This window comes from Oryzias melastigma, linkage group LG7 (assembly GCF_002922805.2).
Source record: "Oryzias melastigma strain HK-1 linkage group LG7, ASM292280v2, whole genome shotgun sequence".
NCBI classification, from domain to species: Eukaryota; Metazoa; Chordata; class Actinopteri; order Beloniformes; family Adrianichthyidae; genus Oryzias; species Oryzias melastigma.
The window spans coordinates 20,925,441-20,934,572 of NC_050518.1; the positions used below are offsets into that span (position 1 = coordinate 20,925,441).

General features: G+C 38.0%; 1 protein-coding gene and 1 long non-coding RNA gene across 3 annotated transcripts in view; both read left to right on the forward strand.

Moving 5' to 3' along the window:
* The first annotated feature begins 383 nt into the window (after positions 1-383).
* Positions 384-1,617, forward strand: LOC118598965. Its single transcript, XR_004948219.1, has 2 exons — positions 384-1,251; positions 1,335-1,617. It is a non-coding gene; the product is annotated as an uncharacterized LOC118598965 (long non-coding RNA).
* Positions 1,618-6,295: 4,678 nt separating this feature from the next.
* nfatc2a (nuclear factor of activated T cells 2a) overlaps positions 6,296-9,132 on the forward strand; it is a 24,032-nt gene continuing 21,195 nt past the window's right edge. Inside the window, exons 1-2 of one of the 2 annotated variants that reach the window (XM_036212871.1) lie at positions 6,296-6,377; positions 8,709-8,766. In XM_036212871.1, coding sequence (XP_036068764.1) covers positions 6,348-6,377; positions 8,709-8,766 — 88 coding nt within the window. In that variant the 5' untranslated portion in view covers positions 6,296-6,347. Of the gene's footprint in view, positions 6,378-8,682; positions 8,767-9,132 lie in introns of both variants that reach the window. The other variant, XM_036212872.1, reaches the window with a different exon arrangement.

Here is a 9,132-nt window from a genome sequence, read left to right on the forward strand (position 1 = left end):
TCAAGCTGTAATCTGACCAATCAGATGCCTCAATAAAAGTATGTGGCCTCATGTCAAACGTACTAAACATTTGATTGACAGATTCCTCTGAACCCACTTTCAATGGAGGGGTGTGGCCTTCCAACAATCTCACTCCTGATTGGAGAGAGTGGTTGCCATAGAAACGTTGATTCAGACTGATTTACACCAATCACTGCTCACCGACTACATCCATATCACGAAAGAATGGTGACTAAATTTACATTATTTTACTGGAAGAAAACCGTACAGTCAATGTCTTCATCCATTTTCAGAACTGTTGAATCCTTTCAGGTTCACAGGGTTGCTGGAGCCTATACGCTCTGAACATGTCAGTTTGTTGCAGCACCACACTCTCACATCTACACACATTTAGAGTCACCAATGAACTCATGAAGCGTGTTTTTGGACTGTGGAAGGAAAACTGAGTTCCCGGAGAACACGTGCAAACTTCACACAGAAAGCTGGGATTCAAACCAGGGCCTTCCCACTAGTGTTAACCACTACACCACCATGCAGCCTTTGAACTGGCATCTAAGTGGTTAAAACTTGTTCTCATTTTTCTTTGACTTTTCTACAAAAAGTTCATCTACAGTCTAGATTTCTTTGGTTTCCCTTCAAGGGAAGAAGTGTTGGAGTCCAAACATCAAACCAGTTTTAAGAAACAATCCTGAATATTCTGTTTGGTCCTAAAGCTCATGAGAGGGACAGAAGCAGCGAACGCCTTGGAAACAGGAGACAGTTTAGGTTTTTTTGAACACAGCCAGTAGCTGCATGTTTGGATTAGAACTTCCTCACATGCTCAACTTCTTTTTTTTTCCATGTCAGCTGCACAAGTTTTAGAATTAAAAGAAACCATTAAAGTAAATCAGCCCCATGAAGATTGAAATTCCACTCCAGGATCAACAGAGCTGCCCGCTAACATCAACATCTCCGTCTCTCCTCCAGGAGCTCCCGCCAAAGAAAATCCCATCGCAGTCAAAGTCCATTCTGAGAGTTGACTTTGCACTTTACAAGTTCAGGATCTTCAGGCTCTAAGATTTCAGCAAAAACAAATCCAGCCTCAATTATCTGTGGTGCTTCACATCTTAAAGAGCATCAGGAAGAAAAGGATTTAGAGCGACCATCTTAACCAGAAGAGTTGACAGAGACGTGTGGAATCTGATCCCAACCTTCAGGCCAAGACGACCACGAGAGGAGAGATGACCTCCTGCTGCACTCTCCACCTCTGAGGTCAGCTCTTCCACTGGACGGTTCTTCTGGATTTCAGGAAGTTAAGACATGAAAACATGGATTTTTTTTTTTTTTTTTTTTAGAGTAATGGCTCCAAAGGTGGAAAGACAAACTGCAGCGCTGATTACAGAGAAGGACTGTGGGGAGTTCAGACATTAGGGCCCGTCATCGGTCCGGAGTGAGCCTGAACATTTCCAGTCATCAGAACAAACAGCAGCCTCTGATCGGTGAGTCAGTGGTGCTGAAATTACAGAAAACAGCCCTGAAAGTTCTCCACCGAAGGCCAGAGGATCGACATTCCGTCCGAGGTTGTAAAGAAGATCTTCAAAAGCAAAGACCAGCCACAAATACAGAGTTCACGAGTCATTGTGTTTTCTGTCATTTTCTAAACCATCCTCTCCTGATCACATTTACTTTCACACCAAGTTTAACTTTTGGTTATTAAAGCCCGTGTCAAACCAGAACAAATGTCCCATCTCCCTAGTTTCTAGTGATTTTATCATTCCTTTTATTTAAATACTGCTTGAAGATTGGATCCAGTGTTTTCTCTGGCGGTGGTGAAGAAAGTGGTAGTGGTGAAGAAGGTTGTAGTGGTGGTGAAGAAGGTTGTAGTGGTGAAGAAGGTTGTAGTGGTGAAGAAGGTTGTAGTGGTGAAGAAGGTTGTAGTGGTGGTGAAGAAGGTTGTAGTGGTGAAGAAGGTTGTAGTGGTGAAGAAGGTTGTAGTGGTGAAAAAGGTTGTAGTGGTGGTGAAGAAGGTGAAAGTGGGAAAGTGGCCGTGATGAAGAAGGTTGTAGTGATAAAGAAAGTAGTGGTAGTGAAGTGTGTTTTGGTTTCGTTAGTGGGTTTTAGGACATATTTTAAGGCCTATTATGGGGTCCAGATGACTCCACCCACTTATTGATGTGTGATTCATTCCATGACAAATGTGGACAAAGGTGGACAGGATTTTATGTCTGCTATGGACATTAGTGAAACTCAAAAATCAATGATGAAAAAAAGTTCAGCGCACTGTCTTGTGGGGTCCAGCGAGGGTCATTCAGTGACCATAAAACTCATTTTTACAAACAATATTTTGGCCATTTCTAGTGAGATTTTAAATATAAAAATGTGCTTCCAAATATTTAATCAAAAAGCAAAGACTTAATAAAGATACAACTTTGTTGTTTATTAAACACATTTGTGGAGATGTGTGTTCTGATGCTCAGTTTTGGGCCAAATTTAATCTTTCTACTAAAAACTTCATAACCTAAAACAAAAACTTTCAGCAAATGTTTTTAATTTAACTTGAACCAAAGGTCTTCAAAGACTGAGCAGACCTTCAGGCTTGAAACCTGCTGAGGCTTCTGCTTCTCAGTGGCTTGAAACAACAGAAACCTCCACGGCGGGACACTAAGTCATGACCCAGTTGTTTACTATTCTGTGTGTTTCACTGAAACACTCCAAAGCATGAACACACACCCACCTCCAGCACTATTTATAGCTCTGCGAGCCCGGAGCTGTTTGATGTGTCTTAAAGTTAAACCGTAAAAGTGTCGCCCCGCCTTTGCCCGTGATCCTCTGTGATTCTGGCTAAAGCCTCCAAAACCAGATCCACAAAAGCCCGTGGATCACTAAAGCGGACCGGATCAAATCCACATTTTCCCCTCTGGTGGGAGCGAAACGGGGATGGGTGTAGGGGGGGATTAGTTGTGATTGTGGAAGCTGCCTCAACAGTCGGGATGGGAGGAGCTGGTTTCGCTTTCAGCCAAAGTGCTGAATAGGGCCGTTCGGGTTTGTTTTGACTACCAAATATAGAGCGGGCCGCATCTATTCTCTGCAGCTTACAGATAAAGATAGACGCAGTTATGAAATACCACAAGGGGCAGGACTGGAATCCTGTGGGGAAAGGATGGTGGGGGGGGTGGGGTTTCTAGGGATTTCATCCTGCGTTGGGGAGACGAGGAAGGACTCGGGAAGTGGATTGTATTATTTTATTAAGGATCTATATGAGTTTCTATTAAAATAAATAAATTACAGGCCAATCAATATTCTACTTGTAGTTTCAGAAATAATAGAGAAAAGGGTTGTACAACAAATAATTGAAGACTTTAACATATGTCATAATCCATTGGATCCTTTGCAGTTTGGATTTCGTGGTCACCATTCAACCGAGTCTGCACTTTGTGTATTTCTTGAAAACACAAAGAGGTTTTAGGATAAAGGGGGTTGTGTTGGGGCAGTTTTTTGGACCTAAAGAAGGATTTTGACACTGTTGACCACAATATATTACTAGCCAAATGAACTCATTTTAATTTCTCAAATAGAGTGGCAATTGACTGGATAAAATCGTATCTCACGAATAGACAACAAGGTGTAGTGGTTAGCAGTCAAATCGCCCTATCGAGAGTGCACTGTTGGAGTTCCACAAGGATCCATACTCGGACCAGTCTTGTTCTCATTATACATCAATGATCTACCCGAGGTATGCAAAAACATCCATATACAAAAGTATGCTGATGATGCAGTAATATTCACGCCAGCAAAAACTCCTCATGAAGCTGGCCGTATTCTTACCTCAACAATGGTACAAGTCCAAGACTGGATCTTAGAGTCATGTCTCCTTCTAAAGACCAGAAAGACCGTCTGTATGATATTCTCTAAACAACCGAATCAATTCACTCACTCAAATCTTTATTTAGGAAATGAGCTTCCACTAGTTCAAGAATTCAAATAACTTTGAGTGGTTCTTGAGTCTCTCCTTACATTCAAAAACCACGTCAAGAAAATAAATAAAAAAGAAAAAAACAATTAAATTTTGTATCTATGACATCAACAACAGAGAGGATATTTTTGCATGCCATGGTTCTCTCACATATTGATTAAAGTTTTACACACAAAAAAAATAACTGGTAACAAATAGTTTTAGCCTTTTTTAGTTAATGTACGACAACATTTAACAAGTGCTCTTTGGTCGGCTTATTACTCATAAATGTATTCATAAAAATAAAAACTTAACTTTCAAACCTAGTTAATGTATAGCTTGTAAACGGTTAATTATTCAGTCATTAGAAAAATAAAATAATTTACAACAAAAAATAGAAAGGGGATCATTTAATCAATAGTCAATTTAGAAATTACACCTTTTTAATTTTATAACTACTAAAAGGTGCATTTGTCATTAAAAACAAAAATCTACAACCAATAAAAGTTTTATAATTGTTAAAACAAGTATAATTTTAATAAATATACTTAAAAATTCAATGTTTATAATTTCAGTTATGATTTGTGCGTGTATGTTTCAGGAAAACATTTTCTGAGCTTAACTCGTCAAAGAATTGACAGAAAATTCATATTTTTTAGAATTTAGATTTTTTTTAAAACCCTTTGCTGGGATTTAAGAGATATAGATTTGATTAATTATTAAACAGAGTTTTAGGGTCAATTTACAACCAAAATAATTGCTATATTTTAAATTACATTTTGTACTCTCACGAGAAAAAAAAAATCATAACTGTTAAAAAACCAGAATAAAAGCCGTATAGGATAAATTTATTACTTTTTGCTCATAAATTTACACGATTTTAAAATGTAAATTTACTATTTTAAATCCCATATTATTACTTTTTTGTGACACTTATACGCTGTCATACAAATAATATCTGTTGAGTTTTTGTATATAACAATTTTAGTTTAAATTATTAACATTCAGAAAAAAAGCTGCTTATTTACCCACTGTCTCAAATTTGATTCACACATTTTTAACATGATCTAACAGTATTATAAATAATTATTTATTAACAAATGTTGCATTATTTCCATGTAAAAATTAGCCATTTAAAAAAATAAAAAATAATAGATGAGTTACTCTCACCATTAAGTTTAGAAATTCAGCAAAACCTTTTTCCCGCCAAAACAGGTTTTGAGATTCCGTGGAGGCAGCCATTTTGAAATGAGCAGGAAGAGTTCTTCTACTGCCCCCAGTGGAATGATGCTGAACTACAGGGTAGAAAGTATGCACAAAATGAAATACATTGGGACTTTTAAAGGACGATTTGGATCCTGCTGATGAGATAAAGGTCTCAGAAATTATCAGATATGATACATATGTTGATATAGGTTAAATATCGGCTAAGAGGTTTTGATTAAAGCTGAAAAAAAAGTGTTTTTTTGTATAAAAATGAGACAAAAGTGATCATTTATTGTCCCCACACATGACAATATCATCAAACGGGTCTCATGTTTAAGTTTAGCAGCACAAGCGAACAGGGTTCTCCGCTGACCCAGACAGGTCTGTCCCAAAGCGGTTTCACAGTGACGGAAAATAACAGCCTGAACTCGGAAAAAAGCTCTCAGAGAAGAAGAAAAAAACCAGCAGAACCGAGCCGTCTGGGCACTTCTCCTCTCTATGACGGGGCTGTGATCTGGGGCGCTGAAAAGGGGGGTAAAGATGGCTGATTCTAGGGGCCAAGACTGGAGGGGGGGCACAAAGCCCCTAATGTAAATTAGCCCCTGTGTTAAAGGCCCTATAAAAAGGATTTTCATGGGGATCTAAACTCCCTGGCTGTGTTCGTTTACTCATTGTGCAGAATTTCAGTTCTGACCTGTAACTCTGGAGGAATTTACATCTGGATCCAGAACGCCAGTCGCCCCCCCACCTGGTTGCTGCGGTTCAGACTTATTCACAGCACCGACTCGTTACTCAGATTAATCCATGAGTTAACCCAAACCAGGCTGCCGATTACCTTCACCAGCACTCATATTTTCCTGAGGAGGATCCAACAGTCATACTTAGTCATTTCTTTAATTGTATTGTTCATTTTTGCAGTTTTGTTCATAAGTTCCACCTTCATTTAAGCATCATTTTTCCTTCAGGGTTCATGTCACCATACACTGTAAAAAGTGAAATATTGATCAGTTAACTAAAGTTCTATCATTAAAATTATTAGTTTGCACGAAATTAAAATTTTTAGTTAATGCTTTACACAACTCAAACATTTTATTTGATAAAAACTGATATTTAAATGCAACAAATTGTTTTGTTAATTCATCTTTCACTTTTACAGTGTCGTCAGATTCTGAAATCCCAGCTGGTTCGGTCGGACATCTCTGTCAAAATCATGACACACCGAATGAACAACGATTATTTGGTTAGTGACACTAACTTACTACGTTAGCTAACTTTATGCTTGTTTTATGTCACAGAGAAAGGTTATTTTTTTTATTTCCTATTCATGTTAAAGGGATTCTTACATGCTATTGTTTCTTCTGTTCACTTACTTTTTTTAAAGTTCATTTCAAATTAAGATCAAACAGCTTTAAAATATACTAAATAGTTCATCGACATCTAAAATTTAGCCTTAAATACATTTATTTCAACAGTTTTAAATATTTCATTCACTTTAATTGTTTTAATTTAATTTATTTAGCTATTTAGATCAAATATGTACTAGAAAAACATTAAAATAGGTCATTTTTGTTGTAAAATTTGACTTTTTCATGTGAGGGTGAGCAGAAATGAAGTGCAGCCAGCCCCTAGTGGACGATTGAAGATCTGCAGATATATTTTATATTTATTTTATATATATTTTTAAAATTTTCAGTCAGATGTCACGTGGATGGTCCCCAACCCAAAGAATTTAATAGAGAGTTCATTTGATGCTCAACATTTAAAAAGACTCATGACAGCAGAACAATAGAACATCACTGCATTGTGGAAAAAAGAAAAAAACAAATCAAAGAGACTGGATTTAGATTTGTGGATTTTTCATGAGAGACACAACGATGGGAAGCTGCTTTATTAATCTGATGTAAAAAAATGTGTGTTAGTATTCAGGTTTTATTTGCAAAAAATGTTTAAAACTGGAGAAAAGTGCAGTTTTTAAAGTGACCACTAGGGGATGTGCTATGCAAAACAAGATTCCAACGTAAAACTTCACAAAAAAAACATAAAAACTTTCAAAAACATTATTCATTTCTGACTTGATTTTATTTAAATGTATTTTCAAATTTAGAATTTAACTTTAAATATTTGCCCAAACTGGAAGTAGAGTTAACTTTTCATGTGACAACTCCTCTATTTAGTTTTTGAAAAAACTGTTTTATTTTTTTGGTCTATTTTGTAAATACAATTCAGTGGCGTCACACAAAGATGGCATTAAAAATAGAGGGAATCTGAAAAAAATTACAACAATATTTGTAGAAAATATATATTTGCAATTAAATCAAATGTGAAATTTTTTTCCCTTTTGGTTAATGTGTCTTTTTAAAATTAGGTGCTTAATAAATAATCGCTTTACATTTTAAAGGCCCAATTTAATGTAAAAAATAATTTTAGAGATTATTTGGAAGGGGGGCACACCCTCCTGTTAGGGGGGCTCAGGTGCCCCTGTGGCCTTTGAGATACGCCCCTGGATGAGATGTACAGAACAGCAGGGAGGAATCTCCTCTTGTTTCTGTCTTACACACTCAAAATATAGTTATAAATAACCCAAATTTTAATTCTGTAGTAGTTAGGGCTGCGTATCGATAATAATTTCCAGAAATTATCGATTCGATTCTGATGTTTATTTTCCCAAAAAGGAACCCAAAAAAATCCGACATGAATGATCCAGATATTGGATTTAAGAGATAACCTGTGGTTTTATGCAGTTTCTTTTCATTCATTCTGGTTTGTTCTTGGAGCCAAAGTCTGTGACTGTATAACAATGCTGGCTCCAAACCAACTATTCCAGAAACGAGAAACAGGTTATGAACTGATGCTGTGATCTGTCTCCACTGTGGAGCTCGTCCTCCTAATTTTATCTGCTTTTTTCTTCTTTTTTACGCATCAATTTATAATTTTCGAAGCATCAAATGCCACTAAAATATCTTCAAATCCTGCTTGGATTTATTTTTTCAGAGTCAGGGGGTTGTAGGAGGGAAACAAAAGTTCGAACATGTCGGATAATCAATGTCCAGAAGTGGTTTTCTCCCCCCTCTGTCTCGTACAGTGGTTTCTTCATCTCCACAATGAAGTTCTTGTGTGCTACTGTCTGAGACAAGCCGCAGAAATGCTTTGGCGCAGGAGCTGGAGACGTCATGGATTCCTGAGAGTGGGGCTTTGCAGGAAAGCCCTGAGTCTCCGACATGGACCGGCTCCAGGTTTCCATGGCAAAGGCGCACAAACAGGAGGAAACACTGAGGGAATCCCGTTATTTTACAGCGCGGGACCATTATAAACACCCAGAGCGGGGAAGGAAGCCGCTCTCGATGCTCAAGTAATCCTTATAGAGCTCGAGGAGGGGAGACCTCATACCAGAACCGCGGCTGGAGCTGATGCAGACGCATGCTTTGGAGTTTTACGCGCAATTTTCCTGCGATTTCTTTTCCTTTCCTCCATCGTTTTGAACTTTACAGATTTTTATTTGTTATGTTTTTTAAAAGGAAGTAGTTTTTCTTTCTTTTTTTTCAAAGAATACTTTCACCCCCCACTTCTCCAGATGTTCAGAGAGACTTGGAGGCTGGCACAGTACCACATGATGAGGTCCATGGATCAAGGTACTTCTGAAGTGTTGTGATTATCTGGTAATCTTCTCATTTGATTTTCTATGTTAGAATAATGCGTGTGTGTGGCCAAAGTGCGGAACTGTCGAGGATCAGGTGCGCCAAATAGTTAAAAATTGATAAATCTGTTTTTCTGGAAAATGTAAAGTTTTTTTGGAGTTTGGAGGTCGAGTTAAGACCTGAAACCTCTTCAACAGAACTCGACTGTGTTTTTGCTCACAGTCCGCATTCCTCCTGCGCAGTGGGTGTGAGGGGTGTCGCTCCCGGAGCGCGGTGTTTGCGCAGCGTCGTGCGTAAATCCGGGGATACCCACGAGGAGAACCCGCTTCTGTCAATAGGCAGAGCAGGGAACTCCGAGCG